Source organism: Camelus bactrianus, chromosome 3 (genome assembly GCF_048773025.1).
Source record: "Camelus bactrianus isolate YW-2024 breed Bactrian camel chromosome 3, ASM4877302v1, whole genome shotgun sequence".
NCBI classification, from domain to species: domain Eukaryota; kingdom Metazoa; phylum Chordata; class Mammalia; order Artiodactyla; family Camelidae; genus Camelus; species Camelus bactrianus.
The window spans coordinates 115,973,011-115,993,392 of record NC_133541.1 but is presented as its reverse complement, the minus strand read 5'-3'; the positions used below and the strand labels follow the sequence as shown (position 1 = coordinate 115,993,392).

Here is a 20,382-nt window from a genome sequence, read left to right as displayed (position 1 = left end):
CTTCAAACCAGCATCCTCCAATCAGGGCACTCCTGGAACTTCCTTTTTTCCCCTCTAAAGTTTTCCCAACTCCTCTGCCTGACTTTGAGTCTCTGCCAAAATCTAAATAAAGGGGCTGACTCCCTTGCTAGAGCAAGCTTTGAATAAACACCCTTTGCTTTCCTCGTGTGGCTGGTCTTCATTTAATTCCACAGTGCTCAATAATTACTTGTTAAATGAAAAACGAATAACCAATAATTGAGCCTATAAATGTATAGGACATCCATTGAGTACAAGTTTCGTAGAAAAACTGAGCAGGCTCCACTTTCTGTCATCTATGACAAAACCTCCAGAGTCTAGCTAGATACTCACTCCTCACTCCAACTCTCAGTGTGACCACATTCTCTCCCAGCCCCCAGGGGTGAAGTAGGGGTGAAGACCCCTGAGCGGGAGTGTAGGTGAATGTGTCAAGGGGATGCCTCCTTCCTTTGTTTAAGTGGGAGTCTGGGGTATTCTCCAGGACCAGGGCTATGGGGAATGAACTTTGTCCTGAAGCCATTCACTAATGTTGGCTTCCTCTGCGGGGTGGAGTGTCTGTCTATTCCCTGGGGTCATTATGAGCTGACTGGAGTGTCCCAAGATACCTGCTCTGAAACTGGAGGTATAAACCTGGGACATGAGCTCATCAATTCTGTAAGAAGCAGAGGAGCATCTTGGGCAGTTAGCGCTGTAGGTTTTTACTTGGAGCCATGGAGGTGGAGGAGAGTCTGTGTGTAAGACCCTTTCCCAGGCTGAGATTTGCAGGTCAGGGTGGAAGGTGACCTTTGGGGAAGGGACTAGGGGTGGTAGGTGCTAAAGAGGTGAGGGAAAACCTAACAGATGAGGGACCAAAGGTGACTGGGAAGTGGTGAAGTTACTCTGACTTCAGGCTTCAGCCTAGAGAGTGTCAGGCTGGACACAGGGATACCTCTATGCTGTCAAGTGACAAAGGCTGTCAGTATCTGAGACGTGAAAGACCGTAATCCTGGCTTTCTTGGGCAAAACTGTTATCATTGCTCATTTGTTCTCCAGTCTCTGGACTGAGTTCCAAAGTCGGCAGGCAGACCTGCTGGGCCCTTGCCACCCATGGCCCATGTCACGGTGGGATTCCTGACAGTGCTGATCTTGGAATCTACCTCCCTGAGCTGTGCTCTGGCCCCCTTTGCGGGCACGTCTCTGTAACTCAGTATGTCCTAGGATTTCCCTCTCCGCTGCCATGATTGTCTGACTCTGGAAATATAATTACAAGCCAAATCTCCTCCCTACCCTGAAAACCTCCCCACAAAGGTAGAAGGGAAAGTAAAGAGTTTTATTTTCGAATAAGCATTAAATCAGAATGTGACGTGCATCACAGGCGACCTGCTAAGAGGTTGCAAAGACAGAAGGAAAACCGCCTTTCATACAGCCAGGCGGTGGCAACCCATTACACACATGCTCTCGAGATACACAGTAACCTGTCCTCAAGGAAGAGGACTCGACAGCGCCATCTGGCTCGCAGGGTTCATCCTACATTCCCCTGGTAATTGGGAGGACTGTCTCTGTTAGTTAGTTGGCTTTATCCAAAGGAAATACAAACTTCTCACAGGTTATGGCAAGAGATAATTCTGCACCTTGGAGCAAAGTGCCTGCTGGACTTAGGGTCCTGCCCTCCCGTAAAGCCTGAGAAATAGGAGCTTTATCTTCCTTGATGGTTGCAGTTGAGAGAGACCAATCCTAAGTCCTTGAGAAAAGACATCCCTGCGTCGGAAAGCTGGCTGGAAGCGTATTTCGCTTTTTAAATGTTTGTGTACCTTTCGGAGACAAATAACTTACACCCCCCACCCCCCTTCTCTGGGGGCCCAATTACTAGTCTATCAAGAGAAGCTAAGATCAAATCTTGCTTGGGAACCACTGAGGGCAACTGAGAGGAAATGGATTTTCACTGCAGGAGGAAAGGATGGGGCTAAGACAGAACCTGGGCAGTGATCTTTAGAAGATAAAAGAGAGTTTCCTTGTATGATGGAGATGCCGGGTGAGCATTTTATTTTTATGTTTGCACATTTATTTTTTTCTCAGGGTCAAGGCCATGGACATCTGGAACCACACCTCCCTATCAGACTTCATCCTCTTGGGCCTGTTCAGCCACTCACCTTATGACTTCCTCCTCTTTTCCCTTGTCCTTCTGGCCTCTGCTGCTGCCCTGGCCGGCAACATCTTCTTCCTCCTGCTCATCCAGGCCGACAGGCGCCTGCACACCCCAATGTACTTTTTTCTCAGCCAGCTGTCCCTCATGGACCTGACCACGACGGGCACAGTGGTGCCCAAGATGGCAGCCAACTTCCTGTCGGGCAGGAGGTTCATTTCTCGGGGCGGCTGCGCGGCTCAGGTCTTCTTAGTGGTCATGGTAGGAGGAGCTGAGTGCTTCCTCCTGGCGGCCATGGCCTATGACAGGTACGTGGCTGTGTGCCACCCCCTGCAGTACCCTGTGCTCATGAACTGGAAGGCCTGCTGTCTCCTGGCCTTGGCATCCTGGCTGGGTGGAGTGGCCGACAGCATGGTCGACGTGGGCATGGTCTTCAGCTTCCCCTACTGCGGCTCCCTCCAGGTGGACCACTTCTTCTGCGAGGTCCCCGCCCTGCTGCGGCTCTCCTGTGCCGACACCTCGCTCTTCGAGGACCTCGTCTATGCTTGCTGTGTGGTCATGCTGCTGCTGCCCCTGGGGGTCATTGTGGCTTCCTATGCCCGGGTCCTCACGGCTGTGATTAGAATGCCCTCCACTGAGGGGAAACAGAAGGCACTGACCACTTGCTCCTCCCATCTGGCTGTGGTGAGTCTTTACTATGGGGGAGCCATTTTTAGCTACATGCAGAGAGCCTCTGCTAGGACACCGGTGGGAGACCGAGTCACCTCCATCTTCTACACCATCCTCACCCCAATGCTCAACCCACTCATTTACAGTCTGAGGAACAGGGAGGTGGGGAGGGCCCTGAAGAAGGTGTTGGGGAGATGGGGAGTGTAGACATGCCCACCCTCCTGGGGGCTTCCTCTCTTGTTCTGCTCCTTCCTCTTCAAGCTCGGGTTCCCTTGTGGCTCATCTTCCTCCTCTGGACTCAATGGGCCCCTCTGGTTGGTTGGAGTGAGCAATCTGAAAACATTTGGGTGGAAGACGTCAGGGTGACAGATGTCAGTGATCAGTTTCACAGCCTTTCCTCCACTGAGCACCACCATTTCCATCCATTAGAGGTCCTTAGGTCCACTGTTCACATTTTCCCTAGGGTTGCTAGGGGCAGTTTTCTTCTGAACTGCACATTAAAAGTGACGGAAGCATGGGACCCAATTCAGAAGTCACTTGCCCCCTGAAATGTGGTGCAAAGGTCAGAGCGAGAGTCTGACATGTAGGAGGTGTGCAGCCTTGGGCATCACTTCATTCTCTGGATTTCACTTTATCGTCTGTACCATCATAGCTACCAGTAGAGTCAGTCTAACATTCCCTGGTGTTGCAGGAGAGTGGGGCACGATAGGATGGTCAGTCCCAGGTCCCAGGCGAGTCCCTGAGACGTGCCCTGTCAAGTGATGGTCCTTGGCTTCATACAGGAAAGAATTCAAGAGCGAGCCAAAGTAGAGCAAAAGTAGATTTATTCGGGGAGATACACACTCCATAGACAGAGTGTGGGCCTTCTCAGAAGGTGAGAGGCCCCAGGGTACAGGGGTGGTTAGTTTTTATGGGTTGGGTAATTTCATGTGCTAACAAATGGGAGGGTTATTCCAATTGTTTGGGGGAAAAGGCAGGGATTTCCAGGAATTGGGCCACTGCCTACTTCTTAGTCTTTTATGGTCAGCCTGGGAACTGTCACGGCACCTGTAGGTGTGCCATTTATCACGCTAATACATTACAATGAGGGAGTAATGAGGCCCAAGGTCTACTGGAAATTGAATCTTCTGCCATCTTGGGCCTGGTTGGTTCTAACCAGTATTTGTCCTATCCTCAATGGCTGTGACATTCTTTTAATGGTGGTGACCCTCCCCCTTCCCTGCTGTCTCACTAACTACTAATTGCTTACTGTAACACAAACTCCATTTCAATGTATCTTATGTTATTAAGCAAAGTAAAGAGTTTTGTCCTGTCTTGAAATTGTACATTAAATATAAGCATTAAGTATAAAATCTTGAAAACAGCCAGAACATTGTTATAGTCTGTCTGTAAGTTTAACACGGCAGAAGGTACAGGAGACACAAAGGTGTCACTCCATGCAATGAAGGAATTTGGGAATATCATTGATTCTTGATCATTGAGACCAAAGGTGGAATGGGGAGTGATGTGAGAAGACCCCAGCAGGAACTGGCTTCTGTTAGGTTTCCATCACAGGGGCTCTGAAGAGATTTGGGAAATAATCTCTTGAGCCATGTCTTCCACAAAGATCTCCTTGAACATGCTGGACCCAAAATCCCCCCTTAATCATTCAATCACACTGCTCCCAAGAGACCTGCTTTCATATCCTGAGAGCCTGTGGGTGTGCACACACAGCGGGGAAGGACAGGGCATGGTCCAGCCCTGGGAGTGTTTGGAGTCTGGCTACTGATACAAAGTGTTCCTGGCAGAGGGGACAGCTGAGCAAAAAGGCTGAGGACAGTGTTCTAGAGCAGGGAGAGCCAGGGAGAGAGTGAGGGAGGGCTGGCCACAGGGAACAGGGCCCACATCTCACTGAGCCTCATTGGTTGGTGTGAGGAGGTAGGGCTTTGCCCTTTTTTTAATAGAACAACAACCCTGGGAGCTCTGTGAGGTCCATCCCATGACCCCTGTAGTAATTCAGATGAGAAATGATGTCACTTGGACCAGGGTGGAAATACAGGTGGTGGCAGAAATGGGCAGGTACTCGATACATTTTGAAGGTCAAGCCAGTGGGATTTTCTAGCCTACAGTAGAGCTGTCATTATTAGCTCACGTGGTTTTAGGAAGGCTTAAAGGAGAAACTGCAGTTAACCTGCTTGGCACTGTGAGCTCTTTGTTAGCTCTTTCTATTAAAATGTATATATTCTTCAGTAATCAATGGATTTCTTAAAAAATGACAGACCATTCTATGCCACTGACAGAACAAATTTTCAAGTAGTTCTCTATGCGTGTTGCCCAACATTCATTTTGGAACCTTCCTTGATCCTGTCCCAGCAGGCAGCAGCCTGAGCCTCACCCTCCTCCCATTGTCTGCATCTGGGAGCCTACCCTAATGTACAGGCCGTCCCCACCTTGAGTCTCCTCCTGTGCCCTCTGGGGCTCTAAGGATTGAGGCTGATGGGTGGGTGCCACTGGGGCTTCCCATCCCTGCCTGGGGCTCTGCCCCCTGAAGCAAGCAAACTGCCTCCAGCTACTCAGGGTGGGGCAGCCAGTTCTCCAGCAGGAGGCGCCCTCTGGCTCAGTCTGGAAGGTGGGTGGGGTGAGGTGGGGTGGAGACCCAGGGTGAGGTCTCTTCCCTCCTCCTCCTCCCTGGATCCCTGAGCTTTGTGAGTCTGGGGGCTTCCATCTCTGCCGACCTTCACTGAACTGAGACAGTAGCTTCTCCAAAAGGTGGTATTCCATTGGACAGAGAGGCTTAGGTGTTTATTTATGGGTGATTAGGTGGAGAATAATGTACCGAGTGGTTTCCAGGCACCAAAAATCATGGGAAACCCCCTAATTTTCCTTGACTACCTCTGTCTTGCTGTAGAGAACTGACAATCAAGACATTGGAGTGGTAAGGATTTTTGTTCTCCATGTTCCTCATTCCATTTCCCTCTTGTTTTCCAAGTAGAAGTCTGGACCCCGTTATCTCTCTTTCTTTCTTTTCTTTCTTTCCTTCTTTCTTTCTTTTCTTTGTTTCCTTCTTTTCTTCCTTCCTTCCTTTATTTCTTCCTTCCTTCCTGTCTTCCTTCCTTTCTTTTTCTTCTTCCTGTCTTCTTTCCTTCCTTTCTTTTCCCTCCCTCCCTCCCTCCCTCCCTTTCTTTCTTTCTTTCTTTCTTTCTTTCTTTCTTTCTTTCTTTCTTTCTTTCTTTCTTTCTTTCCTTTTTGAAGTTCAATATGCTGTCCATAGGTGTGGGTTTGGGGGCTTTTTCCTTGCTTGGTGTTCTCTGAGCTTCCTTGATCTCTGCCTGTCTTGGTATCTGATGTTAATTTGGGGAAATTCTTGGTCATTACTGCTTCAACTGTTATGTTCCTTTCTCCTGGCATTCCCACTAACAGCATGTTACACTTTTTGTGGTTGTCTCACAATTCTTGGATAGTCTGCTTTCATCTGGGTCCCAACTGAGGGCTTTTGATTTAATTGGTCTAGGGTAGGGCCAAGGGAACTTGTAAAAGATATTCATGTGATGGATAAAGATGTGGTGTATGTACACAATGGAATACTGCTCAGCCATAAAAAAAAGATCAAAATACTGTCATTTGCAGCAACACACATAGACTTAGAGATTATCACACTAAGTGAAGTTAAGTCAGAGAAAGACATATTACATAATATCACTGATACGTGGGATCTAAAAAAATACAAATCAGCTCATTTACAAAACAGAAGCAGACTCACAGACATAGAAGACAAGTTTATGGTTACCAAAGGGGAGGGATAAATTATGAGTATGGGATTCATAGATATACCCCATTGTATATGAAATAAATAATAAGAACTTACTGTATAGCACATGGAACTATATTCAGTATCTTGTGGCTACTGGATAATGGAAAAGAATCTGAAGCTGTACACCTGAAACTAACAATATTGTAAATCAACTACAGTTAAATAGAAAAATATAAAAATACAAATAAATAAATAAGTAAGTAAATAAGTAAATAAATAAAAAAATAAAATCCATGTGATCCTGATACGCAGCTAAAGTTTGGAACTATTGCTTGCAATAACCTCTTCCCCATCCCCCTCAAATCCTGGGGCAGGGAGACACATTGGAATGACCCACTAATTGAACTGGGAAAAAAGCAGAGTATAGTGTAGCTGTCTCTCCCCAGCACACTATTAAACACCAGAAAGGCCCAGATGGACTCTCTGGGCCTTGATCAGTGGGTCCCTTCAAGTGGACTGTGCTTAAAAGTCACGCAGGTTGCTTATTGATGGAGCAGATTTGGAGGGCAGGGGGTGGGGCGGGTCTACCTCCAAAGGTTCTGATTTAGCATGTCAGGTGTGAGGTCAGAGAGTCATTTTTTTCCAAAAAGCTGACCAGACACAGTGGTGCAGGTGAGGCACCCACATTTGGAGAAGCACTGCTTTTGGGGGTGGCTATTCTCGATTTCCATGCTTGGCTCCTACTCCCTAAGCACCTGTCACTCTCACCTGGAAGCTAAGTCCCTCCCATGGTCATACTGACTCAGTTGTCTCTCAAGAACTTTCTGTTGCCTTGAGGTGTGGGGTACCTGGAGACAGGAAAAGTATGAAATCCCAAAGGAAAAACCCCATTCCCCACCCATTCCTTCTAGTCAGAGCTAAGGAAGGGGCAAAACTAAGTTCTTCCATCCTCTGACCTCTCCCTAGCTCCCCTGACCAGCTTCCTGTCCTTGTCCTCCCATCTCCTCCAGCCCTGCTCTCAGTGACCACCGTCCCACCTCTTCCCTGATGTCCTGCGTTCTGCCGCCTTCTGCCCTCCCTGTAACTAGCACCTGTCTTTCACCCTGCCTTGCCAGTCTACACAGTCAGGATCTCAGTTTCCTATCTTTATTTATGTATTATTAATGGAGGTACTGGGATTGAGCCCAGGACCTTGCGCATGCTAAGCACGCACATTGCCACTGAGCTATGCCCTCCCCGCCTCTGCCTTTATCTAACCTTCCACTTTGTGACTTCAGAGCCCTGTTCCCACTGCTGACTGGCAAAATCCCTGGGCGTCTTCCCCCAGACTGTTTCTTGGAGCAGAAAAATCATCAGTGGGGCAGTGGAGGTGGTGGGGAAGGAGTCAGGTACTGGCCCTGGAGTTTGACATTCAGCAAGTTTCATTCAACCTCCTCTGGCCCTGGGGGCGCATCTTGAGATTTTTCTGTTCCTTGTTCTGAAACTCTGCATACAGTTTAAAACCTTTTTTTTTTTTTTTTTTAAGCCCATAGCTGTAATTCCCAGGGGCCATCCCCTGCGTGAGTTCTTTTTAAAAAGCAGTAGCTATTTGGCCTAAGTGTGAGGCAGGACTGAAGTTGAAAGTCAGCAAGCCTCTTGTTTGTGTTGTGGTTGAGAAGCTGGTGCGAATGGAGAGCTGATAAGAACTGGGCACCTGACTGTCAGGTCCCGAGAAGGAGGGGCGTGAAAGAATTAATCTGTTCCAGGGAAGTGATTGGGAGATCAGATGTCGCTCACTGAGTCTCCTGGGAGAGGCACAGGCCCTTCACTCGCAGAGGACATTTGGGACAGGGTTCTCCTTTTACCTCTGTCTTGGGACCTCTGTTGAGCAGAGCTGCCCCTTCAGCCTCACTTGTCCTTTTTCATCTATACTCCTTGCATTCCCCACATCCAGCCCCACCGGAACTGCTAAGACACTTACTGGGGCTCCAGACCTCCCCTGGCAGGGGTTATGGCCAGCCCCTTGCTCCACCCTCCTTGCAGCAGTCTGAGCTTCCAGGCTCCTAAAATAGATCCACCTGAGTCAGAATCCCTCAGCCCCTGTTAAACCTGCTGGTTTCTGGGCACCTCTCCTGACCTCCTAAATCAGAGTGTCCGGGGTGGGGGTGGCGGGGCATGTGGCCCTGCATTTGTGACAAGCCCCTGGGCAGTTTGGAAGCATCATGAACACCAGGCACCGGCACTGCCTGCTGTGGGGGCTTCCCAAGCCCCGCCCACCCTGCCTGTTCCTCTCTCCACCTGTCTTGGGGCTTTGCCTAATGATTTACGATTGTTTCCAGCTGTCCCACTTGTAGACTGGCCTCCTTAAGAACAACATTCAGCTTTGGTCTGCAGTGCCTGGCCCTTAGTGAGCTCTGATCAGCGCTCCTCTTCCTGCCCACACCAACAGCAAAACGCCTGGGAAAGTGTCTGACGGAGGTCTGTGGACGAGGGAGGGAGAGGGGCTGCAGGAGAAGCGCGGACAGCTGTGTGTGTAACTGGTCGATTCACACGGTGGCTCAGGGTTCCTCTGGAGGGGAATCTCCGGCGGCCCCGTCCACTTTCACAGTCTGGAGGAGCGGCTGAGCCTGCAAATAAAACATGTGAGTGCCCACCACCGGGAAGGGGGAGGGCCGCCGGTCAAGAGCAGAAATAGAATTCCTAGTGCAAATGCTTCAAGTCAGAGATGAATGTGATAGGATTCAGTTTGAGGGTCCACTTGGCAAAAAAAAAAAAAAAAAAAAAAATCCACCTGAACATCTCGAGGGTGGTGGGAAGCCAGCAAAACAGTGGCCAGGGTAAGATGTGATGTACAAGGTCTACTGGAGCTAGGTGACATGCTTCACTGTTCCCTCAACAAAATAACCAAGCTCCCCAGTGTAAATCTGGCTGCACTGGCCAGAGCACATTCTGAGTGGTTTTGGAGTGAAGTGATGGTGATTCTGCTTTATTCTGGAAGCTGAAGGGGAGGGGCGGCCTGTAGGCTCATCCTGATGGATGGCTTATCAAAATGGACAAGCCCTAAGGCGAGCTAGGAGACAAGGGGGAGCTACTGCCACAATCCAGGCGTCAAAATGATGGTGTCTCAGACCAGGCGATAGGAGGTGGTGCAATTCTAGGTTTATTTGGAAGGTAAAGCTGATGGAATCCGCTGACAGTCTAGGCTGGAATGTGACAAAGAGGAGTTAAAAATGGCACCAAGGTCTTGAGCAACGGGAAGAATGGAGTGAGTTAGCATCCCCTGCGAGGGCAGGGAGCAAGCTGGTTGGGCAGAGGGTGGGACATCAGAGGTGAACTTGTATTCAGGTTACGTTTGCAGCACCCCTTAAGACATCGTGGTTACTCTCGCCAAGCAACCGTTCCCTTTTGCCTACACCTGAGAAATGATCTCCTGACCTGTCTCCCTACACTTACTCTTCATTTTCTAACTTCCACACCCTGAAAGAATACTTAAAAGTGAAAAGTCTGACATGAATTGCGGATGTGACCCATCTGCCATGGTCTCCTGTTGCCCCTTGGGGAACACCTAGCTCTCTTCTTCTGTCCCCAGGGCCTCCCTGTCCTGTCCCCAGATCTCCTCCAGTTGCTCATCTTACCCCAGCCCTGATGTCGTTTCCCAGTTCTTGGTTCTGCGGCATGGACTAGACCTTTCCTTCTCCCTGGCCCCTTGTCCTGGGCATTGATGAGACATCTTTCAGGTCTCTCTTCCTTTCAGAGATCCTCCTTGTCCCCACCCCATCCCCTGCTCAGATAGGGATCCCATCATGCACCCACGTGGCTCCTCAGTTTCCCAGTTCCTAGCCATCGAGCTCCTGCCACGTGTAAGAGGCCAATGCCCTCACTTCCTGCTAAGACCCACGCTGGATCCTCAGTCCCCAGCACAGGGCCTGACATCCTCTAAGCTTTGCGCGCGTTAGTCAAATCTTGCCGGTGGATGGATTTACCAAGCGCCTGCTGCAGGTGAAGCTTCCTGTTCTCTGAAAGTCGGACCACAGTGGCCTGAGTCCCAGTCCACCTGGGCCTCCAAGATCTTGTGCGAGGCCGGTGGCACTCCGTGTCTGTTTATCCTGCCTGATTTTGCAGCGGTCCTTGCGCTGCCACATCGTTCTGTATTGTTTCTCATCCCTTTTCTTTTCAGTTAGGATCGCTGCCACTACATCTCCAGGAATTCTGCTGCGGCTCCCGCATCCCATGGTTCTGGAGCTACTGACTGTTCATGACTGTAGAGCCATGGGTCCTAGCCCTCCTTTCTCTGAGTTTTTGGAAACCTACCTTCCTCAAATCTAGGCCACATTTTCCCCTTATTTTTTTCTTTTTAAATAGATTCCACACATAAGTGAGGTCATACAGTATTTATCTCTCTGACTTACTTCACTTAGCATTCACAGTCCATCCATGTTGGCACAAGTGGAAAGATTTCCTTATTTTTTATGGCCAAATAATATTCCAGTGTGTGTGTATGTATACACTAAATTTTCTTTATTCATTCATATTTATTCATTCATGGACACAGGTTGCTTACATATCTTGGCTATTGTAAATAATGCTGCAATGAACAGGGTGTGGGTGGGAAGATATCTTTTTAAGTTATTGTTTTCATTCTCTTTGGATGAATATTCCAGAAGTAGAACTGCTGGGTCATATGGTAGTTCTATTTTTAATTTTTTGAGGAGCCTCCATACTGTTTTCCACAGTCGCTGCACCAATTTTCATTCCCACCAGTGGTGCACAAGTTCCCTTTTCTTCACTTCCTTGCAGACACTTTTTTTTCCTTTGTAGTAACAGCCATTCTGACAAATGTGAGGTGATAATCTCGTTGTGGTTGTGATTTGTATTTCTTTGATGATTAGTGATACTGAGCATCTTTTCATATATCTGTTGGTCATCTCTGTCCTTGGAAAAATGTCTGCTCAGATCCTCTGCCTATTTTTAAATTGGATTGTTTATTTTGCTATTGAGTTATATGAGTTCTTTATATTTGTGGAGTTAAAACCCCTTATCAGATAAGATTTACAGATATTTTCTCCCATTCGGTAGGTTGCCTTTTTATTCTGTTGATGGCTCATTTTGCACTGCCTTTTTTCTTATTAATAGACTTAATTTTCTAGAGCAGTTTTATTTTTAAAATTTTGAGCAGTATTATTTTTTATTTTGTGCGTGTATACTTTTTTTGTTGAATACATTTGACATATAACATTGTGTAAATGTAAGGTATACAATGTGTTACCTTGACACACTTACGCATCGTAGTATGATTGCCACTGTAGTGATATTTATCATATTACAAAATTATAATATAATATTGTCTATATTCATTGTACTGGGCATTAGGTTTCAAGTGCTTATTTACTACTCGTTGCAAGTTTGTACCCTTCAACAACATTTATTCCTATGTACGTTATTGTTTTTGATGCCATTGTAAATGGATTAGGTTTTTTACAATTTCTTTTTCAGATGCTTCATCATTAGTGTAACGGAATGCAAGTGATTTCCGAATATTGATATTGTATCCTGCAACTTTACCAAAACTACTGATTAATTCTAATAGTTTTCTCTCTCTCTCTCTCTTTTTTGAGTGTTTTGTTTTTAATTTTTTATTGAACTACGTTTGATTTACAATATCAGTTTCAGGTTACAACATAGTGATTCAATATTTTATAGCTTATACTCCATTTAAAGGTTTTACAAAATTTTGGCTATGTTCCCTGTGCTATACAATATATCCTTGTAGCCTTTTTATTTGATGCATGGTAGTTTGTACCTCTTAATTCCATACCTCTCTCTTGCCCCTCCTCCCGTCCTTCTCACTGCTGGTAACCACTAGTTTGTTCTCTATATCTGTGAGTCTATTTCTGTTTTATTATATTCATTCATTTGCTCCATTTTTTAGATCCCACATAGGAGTGATAACATACAGGATTTGTCTTTCTCTGTCTGACTTACTTCACTAAGCATCATACCTTCCAGGTCCATCCACACTGTTGCAAATGACAAAGTTTCATTCATTCTTTTTTTTATGGCTGAGTAGACCACTCTGGCTACTCCTATTCAATATAGTACTAGAAGTCCTAGTTAAAGCAATTAGTTTTCGATTGACTCTTTGGGTTTTTTATGTGTAAGATCAAATCATTAGCAAATAGCAACAGTCTTACTTCTTCCTTTCCAATTTGATGCCTTTTATTTCTTTATCTTGCCTAATTGCTCTAGCTAGGACTTCTACTACCATATGAATAGGAGTGGTGATAGTGGACATCCTTGTCTTGTTCCTGATCTTAAATGAAAAGCTTTCAATTTTCCTCCATTAAGTATAATGCTAGCTATAGGTTTGTCATATATAGCCTTAATTACATTATGTTCCTTCTATATCAAATCTGTTAAGGTTTTCTTTCCTTTTTTTTTAATCATGAAAGGATAATGCTTTTTCTGTGTTTATTTAGATATTTGTGATTTTATCTTTCATTTGTTGATGTGGCCTATTACACTTGATATGTTGAACCATCCTTGCATCACAGGGATATATCCCACTTGGTATATAGTTCTTTTGATGTGTTCTTTAATTCAGTTTGCTAATGTTTTGTTGAGAATTGTTGCATCTATATTAATCAGGGATGTTGACCTACAGTTTTCTTTCCTTGTGGTAACCTTATCGGGTTTTGGTATCAAGGTAATGCTGGCTTTGTAAAATGAGTTTGGAAGTATTCCCTCTTCCATGGGAAGAGTTTGAGGAGTATTGGTGTTAATTCTTTAAATGTGTAGTAGAATTCACCAGTGAAGTTGTCTGGTTCTACCGTTTTCTGTGTTGGGATACAATTTGTTGGAATATAATTGTTCATAGTAATCTCTTACGATTCTATGTTTTTCTATAGTATCGGTTGTAATGTCTCTTTTTTCATTTCTAATTTTACTTACTTGAGTCTTCCTCTCTTTTTCTCAGTCTAATTTTATTTATTTGCATCTTCCTCTCTTTCTTAGTTAGTCTATCTAAAGGTTTGTCAATGTTGCATCTATATTACTCAGTAATATTGACCTATAGTTTTCGGTTAATTATAGGTTGGTTTTCAGTTGACAGAAAATTGAGCAGAAAGCATAGAGGATTCCTGTATGCCCCTTGCCTCCCCGACTCACAGTTCCCTCTATTACTAAAATGCATTGGTGCGGTACATTTGTTACAATGGACGAACCAGTATTGACACATTATTGTTAACTAAAGTCCCTAAGGTTTACGTTAGGGTTCTCTCCTGGTGGTGTATATTACATGGGTTTTGCTAAGTGCATCGTCTCTTCAGACTGTGTTTTCCCTTGCACTTTTGCATGTGTTGTAAGTCTTGCTGAAAACTGAACATGATTGGGTAACAGAAACCAGGTAAACTGATTGGGTAACGAAACCAGGTAAACTGATTTTAGTGTGGTTTGTGTTTATCTGGCCGGGAGTCACAACTGTGCTTGCTGTTTGCTGCAGCTGCAGTTGACTGAGATGTTAGTTTCCTCTAGTGTTTGTTTCTGTTTCCCTTAGAAAGTCCTTGTTACGTAGAGTCTGATCTGAAACTTTCAGTTTTTTCAACTATAATCCTCTTACTGTGCAGGGGTTCTGTTACTGTTTTAGAAGAAGGTGTTGGGGAGAGGGGACATTCTATAGGCCTATGAATATGTCTCAGTCTTTTTTGGGCCCCTGGGATATGACCTTTATAAGTGCTTCTCAGCTTCCCACTCCCTGCTTCTATATGACAGGAAGGCTAGAGTTGGCTGGAATTGGCTAATTGCCCTTCCCCAGGTCAGCTAAAGTAGTTTCCTTTAAGTGCTGCCCTTTGTTACAGAGAATTGGAGGAAGAACAGACTGCTTGCTCTGGAAGATTCCAAAATGGTTGCTTTTACACTGTTCCTGCTGAAGCATGAGAGACTTTTCCTCCAGTCTTCACAGGGAGAACTTGGTGGGGCTCCTGGCAGTAAAACTCAAGAAAAGAGGGCAGTGGCTAAAAGTGGTCCCCACCCTGGAGTTCTGAACTCTCAAGCTAGTCCACACGCTACCTCTAGCAGCTGGTGAATTACAGTTTGCATCCCTTCCGGTGCTGGCTCCACCAGCAGGCTTCTCCTCTTGGTGTCCCTGTAAGCTGTGAGTCTCTGTGTCTGCATCTCTCTCCAGTTTTCAGGGTAACAGCCTGCCTTGTGACTTCAGTTCTCTGATGGATCTAAGAAGAGATACTGTTTTTCAGTTTATTCAATTATTTTCTTGTTGTAAGAGTGTGAGTGATGCTTCTAAGCTTTTAATATTGCAGAGGAGAAATCTGAAGTCTGGGTTACCGTGCCCAAGGTTCCCTACCATGGCTGCCACCAGAGGGACCTAATTCCACTTGAAGGGCCTATTTCCCTTCATTGACTTTGTTTTTTGTTTTGTTTTGTTTTGTTTTTTTTCCTGCTGGTGGTTCCGTCTCTAGCTACTTTGTGCTGTTGAGAGCAGCAAGAGGGTGACAGTTAAAACTGTGGTCAGTAAATGCCTTGACAACGAGGTTGCGACCTTCCAGATTAGCAGAAGGCAGATGACAGGTGGGGGTCACCATTCTCAAACCAGCTTCAGGCCCTACACAGATTCTGGCCAATGCCCAGCTCACCTGCTGCCCCTCTGTTTCCCAGTCCTAGGGCTCTTCCAGGTCTCTCACTGACCAGCTCTTCTCCAAGGGCCCCCTCCTGGGGAAGTCTGGAGAATGTCCAGGGAGGCAGCAGCAAGTGACATACACGGAGTGTCAACAGTGATGAGGTTTTGGACCTTGGTCTACAAGATCTTCTCTGAGTTGTTGCTGGGAAAGAAGACAACTGGGAGATTTCCTCGGCCTGATGGCGACTGTGGCAGCCAGTATACAGGGGTCCGCTGGCTGGAGGAGGAGCCCCCCAAGTCTCGTCAGTGTTGGGGAGGTCCTGAGCCTTGGCCCCTGTGGGACTGAGTTTCAAGCCAAGACTTTGGGAGCTCGCAAGGTCACCAGACACAAAGCTGCCTGGAACCAGGGTGGAGCTGCCGGTGGAAGAGCCAGGGGAGGAAGCAAGCGGAGTGGTGGGAGTGGTGGGAGTAGTGGGGGTGTGGTGAAGGCCTGGCCCATGGCTGCAGATGCAGAACGAGAGACACCCATGCTGGAGTAAGGCTGGGAGTGCACCAGCATCACTGTCTGCAATAATCCTTTTACATTATTTTCAAAGATATCTTTTTTTAACCTGTAAGAATCAGAATAGTTACATTTGGAACACTTTCTGTATCAGTTGGTTTTTAGGTGTTAGAAACTGGCATGAAGCCTGAGAAGAGGCTTAATTCTGGAAAGTGGATCTTTTACAGCAGTTTCAACATGGAAAGACATTTTTAGAAATGAATTCTTGGCTTGCATGGTAAACGCGCTCTGATCAGCCAAGGCATTCTAGTATCTGATGTGGCCACAGTCCTCAAATGGAAAAGCGAGCACCTGCTGTCCTTTAAAACATCCGCTGCGTCTCATGCTTCTGTGTGTGCACCAGTGAACCTGCTTTTATGCTTGTATTTCTTGTGTTGAATACCTGTTTTGAATTTACACGATTATGCTTTGATTCTTCATAATTTCTCATTTTATAGGATGGATTTGATCATAGGCTGTAAATAAAAAGAAATAGATGTGTGAAATAAATCAGTGGTTAAAAGAGGTCATTTCCTTTGCGGGGCAAGAAATGGGAAGGAAACTGGAGGGAGGGTCACTGAAATCTTGGGAGTTTGAATGCGTATTGTGAGAGGCAGTTACCTTCTCTGGGGGTGGGAGTGGGGATCTTGCCACTCCCCTAAGCCAACCCTCAAAGAATCGTGTAACTTCTGGTGATGCCTGCAAGAAGAGCTTGTCATCTTGTCTGGTAGGATTGTTGATTTACTCAGGGGAAGAGGAAACTGGGAGCTGTGGTCCTTGGAGACAGCATGCCCAGCCTGCACTCAGCACAGACACGTGTGAGTTTCTCACGAGTCAAAAGACCATCTGGGAAACTAGCCAAATGGAGTCACTTTGCTGCATCCTTCCCAAGCATGCTCTCTGCCAAGTGAGGGGATTCAGAATCAAAGAAACACGGGGGTGTCCTGGCATGAGCACGATGGAGCAGAGGTTAAGGGTTCAGCCAAAGCTGGGGGAACTGAGGAACAGGGAGGATCCACGGGAGGTTGTGGCTGCACCATTTCTCTCATCTCCCCTTCCTGCCTCAGTGCTGAAGGAACAGCAAGAGCCTGTGAGAAGGAGCGGGAGGGGGTTTCCAGATGCAGAAGGCATCCCTACCCCCACCACCGCAGGCCCCCAACCTGCTGGGGGTCAGAAATAGATGTGAGGTCAGAGTTTCCAAACTGAACAGGTCATTTAATACTCAAAGTTATATGAACATGATGTGCTCTGGTCAAAATGCTACTGAGGGACAGGAAGGAAGGATTCCACTGAGACAATCAAAGGCAGTGATTTGAAAACCGTAACAGACGTGACAATGTGTCAAGTTACTACCCTGTGGTGTTAAAAGACTGTTCAATCAGATGGTTTCAACGTTTTAAAAAGATGTTCGTGTGATTTTTTTTTCCCCATTAAAGTGAGGCAGAAGGAAAAGAGTCATCAGCTTGCTTTTTAAATAAGCAATATACACTCCCTGTAAAAATTTCTGTGCCCCATAAAAATGTATAGGGCCAGAGTCTGAATAGACCCCCTAGTCTGAATAGACATATTTATCTGGTCTCCTAGCAGCCAGTAAGTGGTCCCCAACCTCGGCTTTCACACTGTTGCAGCGAGCATCCTTTTGTATCTTTATATATTGCTGTGAATATTTCTGTAGAACAGATTTCTGGACGTGGAATCGTTGGTCAGAGGATGTCCATGTTGAAAAATTGGTAGATGTTACCAAAATTGACCTCAGAATGGCTGCGCCAATTTATAAGCCCACCAAAAATGGGCGCAATCCTTGGAAATCTGTGTCTTCCCATGTAAGGTTCCTATGGAGCCAATGATAGCTTGACGCGTTCCCTGCTGTCAAAGTCGAAGTCCTCTCTCGGCTCTACCAGTCTTCGTGAGTTAACCATCCCAAAGGCTGCCTCAGACCGGGGGAGCCTCACATCACAGCTGTGTGATGGACACTGGATTGGGATCCACACGTAAGTGCTGTGTTTTTACCCTTTCCAACTTCTGAGGGATAGTTGCATGACAAATGTGAACTGTGGGGAGAATTGAATATACTATGTCCTACTATTAGAATCTGTCCAGAAGGTCATGGGGCATGAGCTGGAAAGAGATGGGTGTGTATTCTGAACGTTCCAGCTTCCTAGGTGGCCTCCAGCATGGCCTTTGTGGTTCACAAAACATGTAGCTGAATGTCTAAGATCCCTTTCAACCTTAAGGCTGGACTTCCCCATTATTTAAAATGTGCTAATGGAGCTATTGGTTATTTAAATAATTTAGTGTTGCCTTTTGTATCAGCCATATATTCGCTTTTATTCTTTAATACACACAAATCTTAAAGGAATAGATCATGGTTACATATGGTCAAGGAACATATTTTTAGATGTTACCACAAAAGCATTTGTGACTTGGATCCTAAAATATCTGCACACAATGTGAATGGTTATAGAAAATAAAACTTCCTTTTTCTGAATATCATTCATGGTACGTAAATAAGGCGATCATTTTATCATCACAGGTGGCCAAGCATACCTTCATAAGCTCAAAAAATGCACGTATTTGATTTGGTGGAGAAATCGCAATAGATCAAATACCCTATGTGAAGCTATAAACCCAGTGACGCGCCGAAGCTGACGTCCCATGACAGCCTATCGAGGGGATCTTTTCCCAACTCCATCAGTGAAGTCACATCTGCAACTTGAAATCAGCCACAGTGGGACTATTTGCACCACGGAAGTTAGCAAACACTGCAGATTTTTTTCCCCCAGAAAGTCAGTTATTAACTATTTATCAGACACCTCTGTATTCCTTTATCATTCACTCCATGTATTACTATATTTTTGAATAAGCCATTTGAAAATGACCATCATATCCCATTACTCCTTAACACATAAGTGTATTATTTTCTTAAAAGAAGAACATTCTTCCACATCAAAATCAGGAAATTAACGTTTATCCAACGCTACTATCTGATCCAGAGGTATTTTTTCCAAGTGTCTCTTTTTTCTCCAAATAATATCTTTGGTAGGTCTAGAATCTCACCCAGTGTCACCTATAACATTTGTTTGTCATAGTCTCCTTCAGTTGGAAACAATTTCTTAGTCTTAATTTATCTTTTTTTTTTCTGACCTTGACCTTTTTGAAGAGTATCAGCTGGTTTGTCCAATGTTCCGTCCTGATGCATAAACTTTGGGGGCAGGAATACCTCAAAAGTTATGCTGTTGTATTCCTCTCACTGCACTGTATCAGGAGACACATCACATAAATTCATGGCATATCTGGTGATGTTAAGTCGTCACTTGGTTAAGATGGTGTCTGCCAGGCTCCTTCACTGTAAAGCTGATGTGTTTCGTACTTTTGAAATAAGTAGTATTTTGTGTTGAGACTTTCTCCTCTCCCCCATTTATTTATGCTTATCAGTGTAGATATACATAAGTTTAGATTCCTATTTTATTCAATCTGTAACTGCCATTAATTACTTTGATGGTCAAATTTGGCCAGTGGGAGTCCCTTCAGGCTGGCTTTTCTCTCCAGTTGACATCCCCCCATCATTCTTGGAGGACTTCCTTACTTTGCAGTAGAAGATATTTTAGACCCCTTCTGCTGTATTTCTTTTTATTTTTTTTTTCAACACCTTCAAGCTGTTAACTCAATTCTGACACCATTTACCTAGAGATAGTGTCAGATCCCACAGGTTAAGGGCTCAGTCCTACAAGGCTCCCCCTTCTCCTCACAGACCAATTGCAAGTCCAGGTTGCCTGTGCTTCTGGCTGACCCACTGTAAACTGGAGATGCCCAAGACCCTTGCCTTGGATTCTATTAATTTGTTAGAACAGCTCACAGAACTCAGGAAAAGAGTTTACTAACTAGACAGCTGGTTTACTATAAAATGATAGAGCTCATGAACCAGACGGAAGACATACATAGAGGAAGGTATGCGGGAAGGGGCACAGAGCTTCCCTGCTCTCTCTGAGCACCTCTCCAAGTGTTCGCCAACCTGAAAGCTCTCTGAACCCAGTCTTTTGGGGTTTTTATGGAAAGACTTCATTACATAGGCATGACTGCCTATGTAATCACTGGCACTCCAATGGTGACTGAACTCCAGACCCCCTCCCCTCCGTAAGGTAAGGGATGGGGATGGGGCTAAATCACAGCCCTCTGATCACATAGCTGGTTCCCCTGGAAACCAGTCCCTTCCTTACTGGCTTTCCAAGATTATCTCATTTAACATAAACTCAGGTGTGGTTAAAAGAGGCTTGTTATGAATATCCAAAGACACCCTTATCAGTCTTATCACTTAGGAAATTCCAAGGGTTTAGAAGCTCAGTTCTAAAATTTAGATTGAAGGCCAAATAAATACTTCTTAATATAAATCAGATTATCACAACCATCTTGTATTATCCCTGCCCCAGCCCTGGACTCCGCCATTTCTCCAAGTAGTCTTGGTTCCTTTTAGTGGTAAATAGTACTAAAAAAACCAAGTTCTGGGTGACAGGTGTGCTCATTGCTATAGGGGTGTTATTGATTTTAAGCCTTCAAAGCAGACAGACCTAGGAACTATACATATGTGCACACACTATCTTCCTTCCTATCTATCTATCTATCATATGTGTGTTCCATTTATTACATAGTAAAAACCACGAGTTCACAATTACTTTCATTCTCTCCTTTCCCCTTTC

General features: G+C 45.4%; 1 protein-coding gene across 1 annotated transcript; it reads left to right on the top strand.

Annotated features, from left to right (window-relative positions):
• The first annotated feature begins 2,083 nt into the window (after positions 1 to 2,083).
• Positions 2,084 to 3,016, top strand: LOC105065252 (olfactory receptor 2V1-like). Its single transcript, XM_010950321.1, has one exon. The coding sequence runs from the start codon at positions 2,084 to 2,086 to the stop codon at positions 3,014 to 3,016; it is 933 nt and encodes a 310-aa protein (XP_010948623.1).
• Positions 3,017 to 20,382: the final 17,366 nt, after the last annotated feature.

Bases quoted from the DNA above. Each gene is read 5' to 3' on its own strand.
- LOC105065252 (XM_010950321.1), top strand. From the start codon at position 2,084: ATGGACATCTGGAACCACACCTCCCTATCAGACTTCATCCTCTTGGGC.